The sequence below is a fragment of the Gasterosteus aculeatus genome, chromosome 8 (assembly GCF_964276395.1).
Source record: "Gasterosteus aculeatus chromosome 8, fGasAcu3.hap1.1, whole genome shotgun sequence".
Lineage (NCBI taxonomy): Eukaryota > Metazoa > Chordata > Actinopteri > Perciformes > Gasterosteidae > Gasterosteus > Gasterosteus aculeatus.
The window spans coordinates 11,174,546-11,194,408 of NC_135695.1; the positions used below are offsets into that span (position 1 = coordinate 11,174,546).

The 19,863-nt window shown below is 41.6% G+C and overlaps 1 protein-coding gene across 3 annotated transcripts in view; it reads right to left on the reverse strand.

The window, feature by feature from the left end:
- Nucleotides 1-19,863, reverse strand: part of pde4ba (phosphodiesterase 4B, cAMP-specific a) — a 104,501-nt gene that overhangs the window by 70,278 nt on the left and 14,360 nt on the right. For 2 of the 3 annotated variants that reach the window (XM_040183914.2, XM_078108167.1), the window contains exon 3: nt 15,232-15,470. In XM_040183914.2, coding sequence (XP_040039848.2) covers nt 15,232-15,470 — 239 coding nt within the window. Of the gene's footprint in view, nt 1-7,917; nt 8,250-15,231; nt 15,471-19,863 lie in introns of those variants that run through there. The other variant, XM_078108164.1, reaches the window with a different exon arrangement.

Here is a 19,863-nt window from a genome sequence, read left to right on the forward strand (position 1 = left end):
GACGGAATAAGCAGTGATGACAATAATATTTACAACATGGATTAAAAAGAGGCGGAACACAATCACAACAAAAATGTGACAATGATTGTTATTCAGACTGGGCATCTTGCAGCTGGACAGACAACAGACAGTTTGGTGAACTTTGTGGAAATGTTTCCATCATGTTGGCGTTAACTTTGCAATGAATCAAATCAGGATATTATTTTTTGGTATTATTTTGATTTTTTTAGCATTACGACTAAGTGTTCTCATGTTCTCAAGTGAGATTAAAATATGGACAGTTTAGAAAGTCGTCATTTGGGGATCAAACCTTTAAGATTTCCGTGTGAATTAGGAATAAATCAATAATAAACATATTACATTACATTACATGTCATTTAGCGGACGCTTTTATCCAAAGCGACGTACAATAAGTGCATTCAACCATAGGGTACAAACTCAGGAGAACAAGAAACAAGAAAGTGCAATTTCCTCAAATAAGCCAATTTACAATTTGCTATAGATACATATCTTTGTATAACACAATACAATTCACCAGCACAACAAGCAACAGCCTCCAAAAAGTTAAAACCAACCACTCTGTGAAACCCCTTCAGAAAGAACATTCTAACATCCAATGAGTAGGATTGATTGCAAGTTTAGTATGAGACGGCATTACTTCTAGCTAAGTGTCTGTAGGGGTCAAATATCACAAAATATTAAAAAACAACATTTGATATACTAGCTAAATGTAGTACGTATTAGGTTATATGCAAGTGAAAAAAATATTTTATTTGAAATAAATAGTTCTTTATGTGGTAATTCAGCCAAAAAAACTACAAGATACCTTCAGCGAGAATAACTACAGTTTCCAGATGCAGCTGGGCCGCGCTCATTTGATAAGATAAAGCACAAAGCAGCTCCAGCCCACTTCTGCATCGCTGCACATTGTAGCCAGCAGAAAAAAGGATGCAGCCACAGAGAAAAGAGGCAGAGAGGGAGTGTATTGTTGCTTCCTGCAGCTTACAAATGGTGCTTTTGAGCTTAACAAACTACTGTGACATTCTGAATGGGCTGAAAAGAGTTTATATATACCTAACACACACACACGGCACAAACACACACACAGTCATGGGATAATGACACAGCTGTAGTACCTCCTGGAAGGACGAAGGTATTACAAGCAAAGAACTATGTGCATGTCACTAATTAGGACACTGTGTCAATGACAGCAATGTGTTAGTGACACATTCACAGTTTTGCTGCCCAAAGAAGCATGAGGAATAGATGCATTTTCCCCACGTAGCCCCATCCACCACTCCAGTCTGAAGTTTTAACTGATTAGAGCTTAAATTAGTGCCATTAAAGTGAGGCAAAAAATAGAGGTAGAATTCACAGCACCAGCAAATGTTTTTGAATGCAGAAGCATCGGTTTGAGCTTGAAGAGAGGCGTGTGGGTTGGAGCAAAGGGGACGAGCATTATAACGGATAATAAAGACACATTCAGTTTGTCATGTTTCCTGAATTGTAATGCTAAAAGCCACGTGTTGTTGGCTGTAGACCGAACTAAAATCCTTGAGGTAGAAGTCGTTAATCTGTGGTGTGACTTTCTGCATGAAAGTTTATTTGAGCACAGGTGAAAATTACAAATGATCTTTTAATTTCATCAGGCAGGACTGGTCTCTGTAGTGGTCTCTGTACTGGTATCTGTACTGGACATAAGTGCTGCATTCGAGACCATAGACCACCACATCCAGTTACACAAAAACATTTGATTAAAGCATTAAAGAAACTGACCAGGCTGATTCAAGTCCTATTCATTCATTCCAGATATTCCAGCTTTTATACGTCAACAGTACAGTTGTTTTTATTACTACTTACTTAAAACTGCAAGAATGATTGTGGTTTTATGAACAATGAATGAAATGACTCCCTAAAGGGTTGCTACAATACTGCTAATCCCTCAGAAAACTCTCACCAGTAAAAAAATGTCTGTGTTGTTTTCATAGTAAAAAAACGATTTTATTAATTAAGTCATATTTAGGGAATTCAATAATCCCATGACTTCAAATGTAACAAGAGAGGCAACCCTTTTTAATAATAATGAAAAAATAAAATTTACTTAAGAAGATGTTAGTCTTTCTCTTGTGAAATTTGACATTTTAATTTAACAGTTCAATTTTCTAACATCCTATTTCTTCTTTGGCTTTATAAGTGTACAAATGGAGTAATACAGAATTGTTGGTCTCCATCCTGACTTGTTCTGGTCACTGTAATGTAAACAGTATTACATGGCTGCTTTGGCCAAAAGGGCAATGTGAAGAAGTGGCAAGTGGAAAGAAATACACCTCATCAGCTAAATTTAACCCGACAGCAGTGTGAGTACGGCACAGTATGTTCTTTACAGTAGCTTAAAGCAACCACTGAGACGTCCCAGGGGAGCAAGCGCTTACTTTCCCATCAGCCCTGTACAAATGCATGAACGCCAACTTAAAAAACGCTTGAGCTAATCAAGTGTCCGAGAGGCTCCAAGTCAAATTCACGAGTCCCTTAGGTTGCATTTCTTGATAGTGGATGAAGATGTATTCCTACAGACAATTTAATAAGGTAGACATGAGATCAATCAGAAAATTGAAAAAGCCAAGTCTCCTGTTCCCCCAAAGGCCATGACACGAAGTGTCCTATGAGTTCCCACAAGTTTTCATCCCCTGCATCCCAATCCTGGCCGAGATAACCATATACAGACATGCTAAGGAGTACAGAGGAGAGCACACACGCACACAAGCATCAGTCATCATACTCCTCCACCCATCAGTGATAGATAACTTTCTGCTCGACTGGTTTGGTACATGGAGATTGGAGGGCGAGATGGAGGATGGCGAAGCGAGTCATGCAGAGTGAGAGGACAGGGAGGAGGAGGAGGGGGAGGAGGAAGAAGGGGAGGTAGGCTGACGTCTGAATCACTGCCCATGTGACCAAATTCGTCAGCGACTCAAGTAGCAAAGATGTTTTTCTTGTCAATGGCTTTTTTGTGTTCGGAAAAACAACAGAGCCAATTAGAACCTTTGTGGACCGGACAAATGCAAGGGGACGAGGCAGTGCTGATTGAACAAGTCAATTTGGAAAGAACGTGTTGTTTGCAGTGCTGTATGCATCTGTGTGGATTTTTTATTCATACAACAAAATAATTAATATATACAAGGTCAAACTCTGTAAGGTGTGACTTTAAGACAATCAAGAGTAATGAAGGTAAGACAATCAACACGTAACGATCACAAGAGGACCAATGAGGTCCTGCTTTTTTTTCTTCATGTTGCTCTGCACAGCTCATAGACCGTGCCAGAAGTCTGACCCTGCGGGGACCCTGCAGAGATCTTTGAAAATACTACCGCTTTGTCCACAGGAGGAGTCAAAATCTTCCTTGAGGAGCATTCATTTCCGTCTCTTGGGAACAGAATCCCATTAGCTGGTATCTGTAGATTAAACGGGGCCTGTATTTGTTAATTAAAGAAGGCTGCTTCGTTGTTTCACACAGTGCCTTTAGCTGTTCAAAACCGATAGGAACAACAGGAAACAATTACGAGTCAATGCGAGACACAGTGGCCAACACTCCCAGGACATGAAGGACATTTCAATTGCAAAAAAACACAACGTGGTAGCGTAGAAAGAGATGAGAGTACCCTTCGAATTTTTACAGACTGCAGACATATCAATTGCAGAGATGTTTTAACCATTTACTCTCTTTTGTCTTCCCATCAGTGAGTAGTTGGACAAAAGACACTGGGTGCAGCAGAAACAATAATCACGTCAAGCCTTCCCTGACGTCCATACGAAGATGATTTGGGGGAACGTCACGGAGGAGAATAGAGAAAGAAACAAATCAATAGCAGCCAGAGTACCAGACAGGATGGTGTGGTGGGATGGATATTTAAGTTGACATTTAAGTTAAAATAAATAACTCTCTGTGAAGAGCGGCCTCTGTTTGTTTGTTGTGTTTTCTCTGTGGAAAATTTAATTGTTTTTTCTGACTCCCTCTTTCTATATATACACAACATGTGCAGCTCCTTCCCTCCCGTCTTATCTGTCCCTGCAGTCGTCTCTTGTATCTCTTACATCTGAGGGACGTCAACACACAGGAGGACATGATTTAATTGCATACTCGTTTCCATTGTAGCTGGAGATAGAAATAACTGCCTGAAATGTTTCACATGTATTAGGTGTAATTGTCTATGGTTTAGCTACATGCAATAAATAAACATGCATTTCATTTTTATCACAATTCTATTACACACATTTCCTGTTTAGTTTCATATTTGGCCTGCCTCTCCCATCTTCTTATTCCCATGGCAGTTTTTCCCTCCCCTCTAATCTCTCCCTCTCCCTCAATGTGCTTATTGTGCCTGTGGAAAACAAAGAGGTCAGACGCCTTAGCCAGCCATCAAAGATTTAACATCATGTGGTGTTTTGGAGAGCAAAAGAGAAGAAAGACCAAGGGGAAGAAAGAAAGGGAAAGGGAAATAGATTAATACAAAAGAAACAAAGAAGTACATGGAAAAAAAAAACAGAAAAAAAGACTGACAATGCGGAAGTCACCGAGAGACGGAAGTAGAAAGAAATAGTGAAAGAAACACACACAGACAACTAGAACATAAAAGAGACAAAAAAACAGACGACTAAAGAGATACGTTAAGCTCAAACAGACGGATCATTGTCTGAGTGCCAGTAGGTCAGGAGTTCATCAGCCACTGGACACAGCAGATCAAAGCTAGCAGGGGGGAATTTATACAAGAGTTTGGAAAACGCGCCGCTGATTCAAGATTAGCATCACATTTCAGACTCCAGGCGGTGCTACATCAAATCAATATCCAGGCCCTAAAATAAGGAAGTAGCGACAACAATGGACGAATAGAGAAAGGTGGTGTGCAAGTGTGTCCAGCTAGATAAAGGTGCGTGTCTATGATTGTTAGCATGTGTGTCGCCCTTGTGAAGTGAGAATATTTGAGGGCAGATAATTAATCCGATAATGCACCTTTGAAATTTCTCTCTATTGCTGTGATTAAACTCCATCTCCAAATCAGCTCGTAAACTCTTTATTTGAGCCGAGACGAGACAGATACAGGTTTCTGACTTAGAATCACCTCTAAACCAGTGGTTTCCAATCTGGGCGATGGGACCTAAAGGTTGGATTTATAAGATAAATCTAAGGGGTGATAACAGTGCATAAAAAACAAAGCATTGTTCACTTTCAAACCTTCGTCTGACTTTTCTTTAGTTGTAGATTTTTTTCTAAATACTGTCCATCTTCTCTTCTCATTTTCTCCAAAAAATACATTTAAACGACATACAAACAGATCCGTCTCAATACGTGGCAGCGCTACAGGTTGATGAGGTCGAGCCATAGAAACGACTTGCTTGTGGTGAGTTAAATACAAGAAGTCATCAAGAAGTGTTCTAATCCAATAGTGAGTGATTCTCTGTGCATTTAAAGAATGCATTTAATACACTGATATGATGAAAGTATTAACTGTACTGCCTTTAAACACAACTGCTATTAAGTAATGTATCTGCAATATAAAATGGGATAAAAAAGCACAAAATATTCCTCTCCTAAAATTATAAGTTAAACTCAAAGAGCTCCATGTGTACAGCAAGACTAACGTCACACTTTTATTAAACACTTTAGTTGTTCAGATGTGTTTCTTTATCTCTATTTAATAATAAAAATGATAATGTTAATCACTGTTAATGTATGCAGTGGTAAATGTTGGATAATACATATAAACAGGATTACATAATTGTTGTTTATCCAACAGTGGAAAGGCCTCGACGACACATATCAGTCCTTCATAATGTAGGTTTTTCATAACTTTCTTTACGTCTGCCAAAGGTGAGGAGACAGGCCAGAAAGACAGCGTGTCTTATACCCTCAAGGATTCCCAGGACAGCTCATTATTTTTATTTTCTTTTTCAATGACATTTTAAGGCAGTGCACATTTTATTACATGTCATTTTATACAGTGTAGTGCTTTGATTAATTGTCTATTCCATACTTACTTACTGTGACCCTAATACAAAACTACGTTTAAATCACCAGGTACTAGATGGCAAGTGTCCTTATCCCCTAGTGTTATCTCCTCTGTCCTCATTGATTTTTCCCTTTGAGCCCTTTCTTGCTGCGTCTGCTTTCCTTACCCCATTTCCATTTTTAGCTTTTTACACGTCACTCTCGAAGCCTTACAGTGAGCGAGCAGATCCTCAGCATCTCGCTCAGGGGCTGCTTTTCATGATTCAGTTTTTAATCGGTTTGACCGGCAGTTAATGGTTATGATGGGTGTTGTCGTGACCCTGGATCGAGTGTACTGTTGTCAAACAAGGCAAATGACACTGCTAAATGAAGCCATTTGCCTTACACCCCCCCCCCCCCCCCCCCCCCCTCTCACCTACCCAACCCCACAAGTCTCCCCGTCGGCTCAGAAATAGGCTATACAATGAAAGAGAGAAGCAATAAACAGATACGAGCCCCTGTTCTGACTGCCGCTGTGAAGCGAGGAGAAGGCAGACAGGAGAGAGAATAAACCTCCATTACATTTACTTAGGATCAGAGAACATGCACGCATACACACAGAGGGAAGCACAAATAATATTTTCTTTCCGTCAAATATTCAACAAAAGGTGACATGCAAAAGCAGATTAATATTACGACTGTGTTCCAAGCTTTGTTATGTTACCACACATTTGTACACACAGTGAGCCTTTAAGATATTTGTAAATTAGGATTTTAACCTTCACCGACCTCATGACATGTGCTGCCTGATCTAAAGAAACTGTGACTGCTGTTTTTATGAGGGACAAAAGTCACCTTGAGCCTTTGTAGTCAAATCCCAGCAGCTATTTTCCTTACAGCCTCTAATCCATACGTTGCATAACATAGCAAGCCCTCCCATCCCATCAACTCTAATTCCTAAATGCCCGAAAATTATGAAGGTAGACTCGGGGAGAGGGTGGGGGATGGGCTGCAAAATTATAGAAATACTGTGAGGTTCGACTGAAAGAAATACGTGAATACGTCATCAGGATGCTGCAATCCTGTTAAAACAGACCCACAGCGGCCGGGCTGCTTCTAGGAATTGGGCAAAAAAAAAGACAACAAATGTCAAAAACACAGGCAAAATGTGAAAGGAACCAGATTGTTGTGTGATGATGCAATGCATTTGTCACTTTGTTGATCTCTTGTGGTGTTCCACTGCCTTGTTGTGTGAACCATAAAAGGTTAAGGACCACCAGGTAGCATCATGCACCTACAGTAACACTCCTTCCACATCGATGCAGCCACCCAAAGCGAGGACTGATCCTCACGCACACACACACACACACACACACACACACACACACACACATCTCACCCAGGTACAGGGCAGGGATCCACTTCATCAAAATGGAGGACCGGGAAGTCTGGTGAATGTGATTTCATTCCATTATGTAATCATCTAACCCAATGACAAATCACAAGACAGCATGTTCGGCCTCTCTTCAACTCTTCAGAAAACAATTTTCTTTTCATGAGGGATCAAGCACCCTCATTTTTCAACCACGCACTTAATTTTCTGTACCTGTACTTTCTCACCTTCTGTGATGTATCTTATCAGAGCACCTCCTCTTTCTCTCCTTTAGAGACTGTCTGGTTAACCCCCCCGAGCTCTCCCCTCACATGCCCATCCATTGGCTCACATCCCATTTCCTCCTTTTCCCCAGCGCCACCCAAATGTTACTGGTCATCTCATCTGCCTCAGCAATTCAATCCCATTTTATCTCTTCAGTTTCCTCATCCATGCCCTTCTCGCCTTCAGCTAATCCTCTGTCTTATCTCCTCTTTCCTTTGTGTCTCCGACGCCCTTCCTTTGTGTTTTCCCTGCTTCCCCTCCCCATCCCGGGCCTTACCAGGTGTGAGCTACAGTGAAGCGTCGCCTCTGTCGGATGCTCTTGTTGACCATCAGCTTGCGGAAAAGACGCGGGGAGCTTCTTGGCGACAGTTTCGGGGACGTGGCGCCCCTCTTTCCTCCCCCCACACCTGGGATTTTGGGCGGCTCCAGCTCCAGGTGCATGTGCTCCTTGAACGTCCGGATACAGGAGTCCATATCAACGTTTAGGTCATTGGAGGACATCCCTGCACTTTGTATTTCTGTCCTCGGAGCCTTTTTTGTCCAAATTCAGTGACATCGGCTGGTCGTGCACAGCAGCTCACCTCCTCGTCTTCCAGATGTTTGTGCCGAGTTGAAATGCTGCAGCAGAAAGATCGAGGCTTCCTCACACCGAAACATTCACACAGGAAAAGGCCAGCTCAGGCATTCGCCTTTTGTTGTTTGTCTTGCTTCTGTTCTTTCTGTCACTCTCCTCGTTCTCCCGCGGCTTTCCTTTGGCTGATGCGCCAGGTGTTGGTCTTCTGGTCCTAGCAGAGCTTTACCAACAGCAGAGTCACATATAGCTCCTTCAAGGACAGAACAATTCCTCTTCTCAACACTCCCATTTCCCTCCCGCCCGGTTTTACTATCTATAAAGTGCTCTATCACTTCTCTCCGTGTCCCTCTGTCACTGCTGGTTCCCTCGATATGCACACCTCAGTATAAACTCTTGCTCTCAGTCCATCCGGGCAGCTTGACGTTGGAGGATTTCCCTCATGAAAGATTCAGAAGGACTGAAACTGCTCTCTGCCTCCTCCTGCCTCGCTGTCCCCTCCATCATGAACTGCTTGACTCACCTCCCCCCTCTGCGAATAACCCCCACTTCTCCTAAAGGCACTCCCGGTGTGGCACGGAGCCACTGCCACTATGACGAGCCTCAAGTCAGATTTCCCTTAACCAGCGAAGTGAGAGCGGAAAGCGGAGCAGAGCACAGCGCGGCACGCAGGCAAACGCTTCACTTGCCGTTTCATTCAGAATATACACAAGGAGCTCAGAGCACGCACGTAACGGGTGCAAGCCACACCTCCCCGGGTGAGGATTGGCTGCTGGGGGTTGTGACGACAAACAGGCAGGCACAGTAACAGGTTGTCTGATTTATTATTTATTTTTTGTTTAGCCAGGATTTGCGGTAATGTTGCTGATGATGTTGCAACCTTTAGAGACGCAGGCCGAGAAAGGGATGGCAAATTGGAATTGAGATGAAAACCAAGCAGCCCGAATGAACGTACACGCGCCGCACCAAAGGTCAACTGATTCAGATTAACAGACTGAAGCGTGCATAAACCGAACATAAAAGCCAGCAACCACAGACCTAATGACCTCATTCCCATGCAGATCAAAGCTCTCTCTCTCTCTCTCTCTCTCGCTCTCTCTCTCCTACACACACACACTTTTACACATCCATAATTCTGTCTGCATGGAAGCAATCCAACAATTGGATTGCCACAGCATGTGAGGGGAAAGAAAGAAAGAAAGAATTGATACATACACCCATTCACACACACTCGGGTATACATCCATACGCACAAAGGGCTCCTCTGAGTGATGGAAAGTAGAGAGAGAAAAACAAAAAGGGGCAATGCCCTGAAGGCAGAGAGACAGAAAAGATGAGGGAGACAAATCCAGAGGGAACATCAGAATGGCAGTGCTACAAGTGTTGAAAATGTGAGCCCTTGCTTGCCTGCTTTGTCGACTGATTTGATTTGGTTGTGAGTCACTGATGATTCTGAGCCATCGAAGCATCGTCTGCTTTCTCTCTTGCCAAAGAAACCTTTGAAAATCGACTTACCAAGCGGGTAAATAGAGAAGAAAACACTCGTAGTAATATGATGCGTCCTAGGAGCATCTCCTGGCTCCTTTAACGCTTGAATATTTTATAGCACAATTAATCAAACTTTCACCTGCAACTATGTAAAACGAATACTTGAACCTGGATTGACAAAGCAGGTCAAAGATAAAAATGTTGTTGGGGGAAACAATGAATCCACCGTTTCTAGTAAAAACAAGAATCGGATAATCCAAGGTACCCTTGGCTTTGGTTGTTGTATTGTTTCTAGCACTATCGTCTTTTGGCCACCTTTTCCATCTACGGTGATGTCACTACCAAAGCTGCAATTGAGGCCTCGCTCACAAAGCAGAGAGAGAGCGGATGACAAAAGGTGTGTGTGACAAGGCCGGTTACCATCTCCTGCCACTTCCATTGATGTTTTTCTGGTCCCATGCACAGTGGAGAGTGAATTATTGTTTGTTAGGAAGTCTTGGAAAGGGGTGGGAGGATTCTCAGGCATATTTTTCCTCTTCAAATGGAGTAAATTGTGAGGAATAGTTAAAGGACACAACTGTGGAAATAAATACTGAGTTTCTTTAAAGAGATTGGTAGCAGCCAGCTTCAACACAGTGAAGGCCGGCCATTGTTTAAACTTTAGACCGAAATGTGTAGCTAAATACAGGGCCCCCCTGAAACGTCTTTCTTTATCATGGTTCCTCAGTAAATGAGGAATTTAATGAACTTCTTCAAGTTAAACCGTCACATTCAGTAAACTCGTTCACAATCCGACTAAACAATTGCCGATCAGTTGGGGGCTCTATTAAAATCTCTAGACAAGCTTTTCTGACAAAAACATGAGTGACAGACTCCTTCCCAGCAGGGGTAAAGGAAATAAGAGGAAAAGCAAGCGAAACAGAACTCCACGTAAGCAAATCAGTGAATTCAGGGCCTAGAAGCTGCAAGGAGACAACACAGAAGACGTCTGATTGCTGCACAAATTGTAAAGCAATTAGCCTAGAAATATCGTACATGTTTCAGCCTTAGTGGTGGAAGGACTGACAGCGCAATCCATAGGGAAAGAAGCTCTTTTTAGAATTAAAAATGGACTATTTTCGCAGTCTCTCCGTCTGCCTGACAGATATCATGGTGGTGATGATGCATATAGATGAGTATAAAGATATACAGAAAAAAAAAAAAAAGAATCGACCAAAGACGCTTGCTCACCAAAATAAATACTGAAAATATCTATGACGGCCCTTGTACACTTTGAAATTCTGTACAGATAGGTAGAAAAAAAAACACAATGACAAAGCACAAGTGAGATTTGAAAACCAGTTTGTCGTTTTCAAAGGGACCGGGTTGAATGAGAGAGGGATTTTCATTCCACCTTAAACTATTTTTGCACCCTTGAGAGCTTGAATGAAAGCATATAGTGCAGAGTCACAGTACGGGAAGAACCAACAGAAATCTACAATAGGCCCTGCAGCCAACTAGCAGCCGTGTCGCTGTGTCCTTTGATCAAGGATGTTGGTATCTGTCCAAATGGAGACTGAATGCTGCATTCTTTGGGCATCTGATAATCCATTGAAATTGTCCTCTGCTCTGATAGTAAACGTCTGAAGACGTTCCACTCAATTTTGATGGCTAGAAATGCTTGTTTTATGTGAGAGTTTGGTGCCTTTTCTCTTTATCATTGTAAATTAAGTACAATTTAGAGTTGTTGTTAGGTTCAGGTGTACTTTGAAGAGTATGTGTTTCACATTTTACTGATCAGTGTAGAATATTAATGGGATTAAATATAAATAAATCTTCATTAGCATCTTTACAATACATTTTGTCTTGCTTTATTTTGCTTTTCTGCTTACAGGCTGTGGTCACTGCTTGTAGCTCCATAAACATCCTTGTACGGTTGTGATTCCTCCACTTCTTAATTTCAGCAAACAGTAGTAGTTATAAGAGAAAGCCGGCGATAGAATTGGTCAATCAATTTCCAGACATTTTTTTATCTTATCTGCCTGAATTTGTTAAACGAGTACATGGATAAATATTATATAAGCATCCCTGCCCCGCCGAGCCCCACCTGTCACTTTCCATAAAGTACATGAAAGAAGCCTCAGCTGGCCCGATGTTGCCTTAGTGTTTGTCTTCCACCATGAAACACTAAGAGGGGCGAGAAGAACATTCTTAGGACCCGTGTGTATGTGAGGATCTTGCATGTCTCTTTGTGTTCATCAGAGCTGATATGACTGGTAAGGAAAAGTTATTCTGAAACCTTGACACACAGAATCTAACATGACACTCAAATATTTATTGAAATACTTCCTAAATGAATGCAGCCCTACATTCGTTGATTAGTGGGCGTGATGGAGGTGATTGTGTGATCTGTGGGTGTGTGTGTGCGAAAACTATTTGTCTACTCGAATGAATTCAACGCAATCAAATATCAAATATAAACAAAATAACAAAAGCTCATAGAAAGGGAAGTACATCCAAGGGAGTAAAGAGACCACAAAGAACGATAGCAGAAAGATTCCAGGTGGTATGTGGAGAAATCAAAATCAAACTGGTGAAAAAAAGCCAAACAAAGTGCATCGGGACGAAGGTGACCGCGGCAATAATTATTCTTTTGAAAATCCTAGCGAACATAAAAAGAGCGGCGTGTGCAGCAAACGTGCCCCTGGGATGTTTGAGTATATTGTAGCATGACGACAGTTATCCTATTAACATCCCTGCCAGCTCGCAGCCTAACAGACTGAACCACTCTGAGGTTTACACTCACTTGCACATGAGAGGATTGCCACACGATACAGACTGAGTCGCAGAGGTAAACACAGATCAAACATTATTCCTCTTAACCACAACTATTCCAAAGCTGTGAAACTGTGGAAGACATGTCATCTCTTTCCAAGGATTTGGCGTAAAACTGAATGATATTGGCTCATCCAATGTGCCACTGGTGAAGCTGTAAAATCATGCAAATATTAGATTGACTTTTGCTTTTTTATTGGAGATCATTTTCCCTGCCCGTAGACTGGGAGATGTGTTGCACCATCTATTCGCCAACAATGATTATTTTTCTGTTGACCTATGTCCAAAATATGTTAATCTGCTGACATTCAGAGGTGAAGAGAAGGGGTGGGGTGTTAGAGGACAGAGGTCAATCCTTTTGAAAACCACGAAATGCTTGGAACTGAATAACTGGAATTTCCCATTAAGACAAATACAATCTTTGTGCGTAATCTGTCTGCCTTGGTGTCTGTGTGTGATAAAATGAAAAACTGTTTCCAACCAATTTCTGCTCGCTGGCTGTGTCGGACATTTTTCGAAACACCAGCAGAGAGGGCAGAGCTCAACAACAAAGCACACAAAGAAAGCACAAAGAGTGCAGACAAGCCAAAATCTGACCACCAGTGTCATCTCGACCCAGGCGGAGGAACACGTCCAGATCAAGTTTGGAGAGGGATCGTAGTGAGAAATGATATCGTTTTGCCCCACAAAGAACACTAACATAGGTACATGTGTATAAGCAGCAGCATTTGGGAAAATATACAGTATATGCACATAGTTAGTGTTTAGTTTGAAAGAAGATAAACTATAAAAACCCGTCTGGCACTGGAAAGCCTCACCATGGCGCTTGTCAATGTTCAATAAAATTTAACTGTGTGCGAAGCAAAGGAATCCGGACAATTTGCAACTGGAGGCAAATGTGTCCCACCCCGTTCCACATATAAATGAATGGGAGGCATTCACGTCACGTAACGGCACCATAAGGTTTTTGCTTGTTCCCTGACACGCAGCCATTCATAAATCATCAGACGCCGTTGGACCACCATGGAGCGCATTCAGCCGATCACCCAGTAGGTGTGTGTGTGGGCTCCATCGGCAGGAGCACAGAGGATTGAGCATAATTCATCCTGCACGTGAAGGGCTGAGGAATAACATCGGTGCAAAGTTAAGTTAAGTTAATTATCAGTTTAACATTGTCTTCAGCTCATGCTTGTTCATGTTGTGTCTCTTATTCAACTCTTACAAAAGGTCCTAAGGATGTTTTTCCTCTGCAGGTCATTGGCAGCACTCAGGAGACCAGCAGTGGCACAAGCACGAACCACCACACACACAATCCATCAGGCACTCTCAAACAATTGTGTACATCAGCAGGAAAAATAATTGAACCCCAAAATAACTTGAATCCCAATAGAACTAATAGCTTCCACTCAGTCCTTCCGAAAATTGCTGAAAGCACTAAGTCCAAGAAACAGATGGGATTGAGAGGAGATGAGGACTTTTGCTGACCACACCACAGGCTCTTCAATGGTTTGACAGACATATTTAGACACACACACACACACACAGACACATCTACCAGAGTATAATCAGACCTGAGGACCTTCAGGGAAGTTCCTCTGACCCTCTGATGCTGCACTGTAGCAGCAGTGATGCCTGAAGGAGGGAAAGGCGACACATGTACTCTCTTTGTTCTTAAACATATTGTTAACTATTTGTGGATGTTTTATCCAGTGGTCCTTGGAATGAACCATACCTGAAATAAATAGGACAGATGAAATGTTGATCAAACAACAATATGAGATGGGAAAATCAGTCTTTGATTAATCTGCTTTAAAAATAAAAAGTAGGTCACGACGGGGCCTTATTTGCTAAAAATGCTATGAGAAAAAAAACACATGTACTGAGTCTGATTAATTAATTATGTAATAAAGGAATATGATACTCGCAACTCCATTTAAAGTGCGTCTCTTACTAGTTTTATATTTATACACAAACACACACACAAGCACACACAATACTGGGACTCAGGGCCAATTAGTTAAGTAAAAACATATCTGGATTTGAGACAACTGGACACCTGGCTGCCCGCCAATAACTCGCGTTTTTTTTGCTACTTGAAACTGCACGCTGTACCTGTTGCTGTCTCTGCATGTGACTGAGTGAGTGAGTGTGTCTTTTTGTCTGAAGGCATAGTACATATTTAATGAGACAAGGCAGTGTCATCTTCAACAGGCTGAATGCAAGATGACAGATGAGTCACTGGTGAAAACATGGATCACAACAACATTTTTCAAGCCCAGTCTGCTCAGTGTGACTGTGGAAAACCTGTGGTTTGCTATACAATAACCTTTCCAATTAAGATTGAATTCTATTCATTTAACCTTCAACCTGTGTGACACATGACAGCACTGCAAAAAGCCTCACCTTCGATCATCAGTGAGTGCTATCTCTAACTGATCTACCCCAGACACCCAATATCCTCCCCAGGCGAAACGCGCCACTGGAACTAACCACGCAGGCGGTATACGCCCTCTACTGGTAGTACAGAGTAGCACAAGTATCGTGTACCTGTCTAATGTGTCTCAGAGCTCTCGTCTCCACAGAATTCTCATAAACTGAGAGGCCCAACTGTTTAGCTTTGATTGCTCCGGGTGTGTCACGTCGGGTCATAAACAACAAGCTTGTTGTGCTTCCATCGAGCATGTCTGTGCTCTGCTGTTTATTTTACTCGTCGCTTACCTTGCAGGGTCAACTGGCGTGATATCTATCCTGGGAGGGGCTCCGAAGGGCAAAGACGTTGGTCTGGGCATGATTTCCTCATCAGGCGTCCGCGACTTCTCCCCCTGTCGCCACGACAGCGGCGGTAGCTGCAGGTTGCCTGAGAAACGGCGTCTGCCGTGGCGCAGGTCGACCCCCAGTGTGCAGGACGGAGAAATCAAAGACTCACTAAGGCAGAAATCTTGAGGCTCTTTGCAGTCCTGAGAAGATAAAGAAAAGAAGGAGGGAGTTGATTAAATAAAAAATAAAAAACTTTTAATATTCACCAGGAGACAAAGAGAAGAGTATACTGATTATAGGAGAATTAAGGACCAGTGAACCCTTAAATTCAAGGTGAATCGTGGGTTTAATTACACAGGTGGTTACTTTTCCTGCTTATGCGTTAGTTGGCCACTAAGGGGCGCCGCAGGCTGTTTCTGTTGAGGAGGCATCGCATACAGGCGGTACTGGTGTCCCTTTACAAAAGCGTCATTAGCTTGACTAGCTCTGCTCACAACCTCATTTCTCACACAAATTCATATAAAAGTGTGAGACACACGTCATGCACACTTTTGACAGCTGTTCACGCGCATATCCTTACTTCAAAAGACTCAACTCTTCTCTTTCACCTCGTTTGTGGCCTAATTTATTTTATTAGCTTGTAGCTGTTGCAAGGCATAATTTACATCTTTATTTTTCTCTTGTGCAGTAAAATGTAGAAGCAATTCTGATAGCAAATAATTGATTCTGTTGATCTGGCGTTAATATTTCTGAAAACCAGGGCTTCCCTTAGCTCTTATTCCTGAACTACTAAAATAGACCATTGCTGCCCAGCTGAAGCTAATCCCAGCAGACTCTGGGTGACACACAGCGACACATGGAGTCACACTTGTGACATCAATCAATAAAAATTAATTGATCTACATTGACCTGCACGAGAGCAAGATGAGACCGGTCTGGTCCCAGAACGTCCTCCCAGCTGAGGTTTTTATTATTGATAATGAAAACAATTGTCTTTATTAACAGTAAAATAACCGTAAATGGCCGAGGAATTGCTCTGTGCAAATTCTCAGTATGGCAGAGAAAGACATTAATGACCAAATCATTTGTACTGATTATTTATTCTTAAAAGCTCAATTCTCACTCTGGGTCCCACAACTGTTCTTCTTGGCAATCAACATTCCTCTGCCACAGATACCAAACTTTTATGTGTACTGAATACTGAGTCTTCACTTCTTATGTTTCACAGCGTGAGAACTCTTTTGTGTCGTTCCATTCAGCCGTATGAAGAAGCCGAAGCAACTGCAACTTCTAAGAATATCATAAATACAAGGCAACCATTAACGGGCAGATTTTATATAATATATTTATGAAATCGAACTTGTGAAAAGTAGAAAAACAAAAGAATTGAAAGTATGGTTTTTGACTGGTTTTGAGGGATGGACGGTCGTTAGTGAAGGAGTAAAATAAAAAACCTTTCAATGACAACTCAAACTGGAGATATAGAAGTGATAATAACTGCTCCACTGAGTGGAGAAGGAAGGAAGTTCGATCAAGTTTGGTGATATTAGAAGAGAAAGAAAAAAATACAATAATACAAATTGTTTAATGAAGCTCAATACTAAGTGTCAACTAGTTTGCTTTTCGATGACTTTAATAAATAAACCTCTTGCTTATTCTGTCACATTCTTATTTTTATTCTTTGAAGACGTAAATATTACTCTGAAGGACTTCATGACTGACTAAAGGAGAATTTCTGTTCTACTTTCTCGGTTGCCTTTGAAAAGAAGAGAGTGAAGGATGTACGCACAAGGATTTTATTCACATAATATGTTCAAAGACAAGGAACGTAAAGTCAGTCATGGATACAGTTGGTAAATGCGTGGAAGTGACTAGAATTTGAGTCATTAACCCATTTCTATTTTGTAACTATGAGTTTGGATTGCATCAGTTTTTTGTAAATTCATCACTATATTTATGTTGATATATTCTGTGGACAACTATTTGTAGTGTTTGGGACTTTTCTCTGTGGATATCAGGCATTTCAGAGCAGCCTTTACTGGCAGCCTTCCCATTTCTCACCCACCAACACACAAATCCCTCCGCATTCTCGCCATCTCGACACAAAGGCAACAACACAACAGGGAGGAAATGAGGAGATGAGATGAGAAAACAACACCTGCTTCCGATGTGTTTTGGAGGGGGAGGAATGGAGAGTGGGAGAGGAAAGGCGGAGAGACCCGTTGGTGAGGAGCGTGAGGGGAAAAGGTCCGACGGACCACAGAATATGGGAGAGGACAACGGCAAGAAAAGGGCAAACAGCTGGGGCAGGGCATAAGAAGGAGGAATTGCCATAATGGGGGAGTAAAGCTAAGAGTGAGTAAGAAAGGGAGGGGAACTGCTTGAGAGAGGAGAGTAAAAGGAAGATGAGTGAGAGTGGGAGCGAGAAGAACGGCGGGGAGCACAGAGGGAGAATCTGAAAGAGGCTGATTAGTATGTACAAAATGAGACCTATGCCTCTAGAGCTGCGTAGCTTTCAGCACTGTGCACATGCAAACAACTGTGCATTTTATACACACACACACACACACACGTACCTGCATGCATACAGACATACATACAGTATATATCTATATATATATATAGATATATACAGTATACATACACTGTATATGTATGTATACTGTATACACATGTGTGTATATATATTTACATAAGTAGGACTGGAAATATATTCATGGCTGGCAGCTAAAGGGATGTTGAACTGATGAACAAAACAAATATGATATATTGGTTGATATATGTGTGATGATGCATTCTTTTGTTTTGCTGATGGTTCCAACTATGTCAACGCTTTTGAAAAGAATTCAGATTTAGAAACAGATTTTTCTTTTAATAATACAAAACTTTGCATTCTAGAATAGAAATACCGTCGTCGCTTTTGAATAAATGAACTTGATCCATAGGCTGCTAAAAATCATAAAATATGGCATTGAGGTTACAAAGGGGGATGTTATTAATAAAACACTGGGGAATTATTACGTCTCCTTTCCTGCTTTTCACTGAGAAATTGCCCGATAAACGTGTCTCAAATAAGTAATACAGTAAATAGATTACTGACTTTCCCGCTACAGTAACCTGTAATGTATGAATTGTCAGAGGTTAGAGTACAAGAACACATCATTTGCTGAAGGCCCTTTTCGAAGCAATTTCGAGTTTCATCTATCATGTTTTCTTTATCGAGCATGCATGGGCAGTTTTCAGTGGATCTTGAGAAGCAGATTGAGATCCAGACTGAATCCATGCTGTCCCCCAGTTTGTTTTTTTCCAAGAATCATTCCCTGCCCTCCTTCCAAAGGATCATTTTGCCTGCTTTATTTAACCTATGCCTCTATGTTTTGGAGCTGTGGCAAAAACAGTATTTGTTATGACGGATACATGGGACAGCGGAGGGCAAAAAAAAGTCTTAACCTTCAGCTTCCAATCTCTCTTGAGAAGGAACAGCTCTCGAGTTTGAGGCGCCCAAATACAAACTCAAATGCCACAGAGATAGAGCTGTAGATGAGAGAGGGACGCTAAAATCAATCAGAGAAAAACAAAGAGAGGCACCAATTTACACTAATGTCTGTGTGTTACATATTCATTTAGTAAAATACAGGGTAGGTATTAGGAAAGGTGTAAATAAGGTGTAACTACATCAGATTATGCCCTCATTCGATTTGGACCGTCCTAATTTGCAATAACACTGTCTGATAAATGAAAGAATTGTGCGTTGTTGGTGAACTGAACAACATTTATCACAGCACTTAAAATTAAAAACACTAAATCACGACACACACACACACAGAAAGGGAGAGAGCTGGAGAGACGGAGAGAGAATTAGAGAGAGGGAGAGAGAGAGCGAGAGAGAGTTTATCTGCATGGGAATGAGGTCATTATCTCTGAATCTGTCCTTCAGGGCACCTCAGACCAACACAAATAATTAACTTTAATCCATAACGATCCAATTCATGTGAATATTGAATCCTAATCACTTTAACATACACAGCCTCAATGCTCACAAACAGCCTAAAAACCCACCAGACATTGTGATGATGGGTTAAATCATTAACACATACACACATCACTCAAATGTAATCCCCGCCGAGCATTACCAGCTGAACCAAATCCCTTCTGTTAGAGCTCGACCCCAATGACAAGGCCCGACCTCAGTACACTTAACGTCATTGATTTAAGAAACACACTGCTTTTATCGTGCATGGTTAAATGTGCGACAATCAACAAAGAAAGTGATCATTCTTCATTTGCTCATCTGTTCACAAACATCTTTAGAGCATTTAGCTATAGTGTGTTTAGCCACCTTGTGGACCTTTCCAATTCCTTTCAATTCACCTTTTTAAATACATTTATGGAGCTGCAGCGGGGAAGGGAGTGGGCTTAGCGTTGTATAAAGACTGGAAGCAGAGATATTGAGCATTCCAGCAATAAACATGTATGTTAGTTAGTAGACTGTAGTGGTCAACTAATCAACTAATATGATTATTAACTATTGCTCTGAGTTTATACATTAAAGACACATACCAGCCTTGATCTGAAGCAGACATAGACACGCTT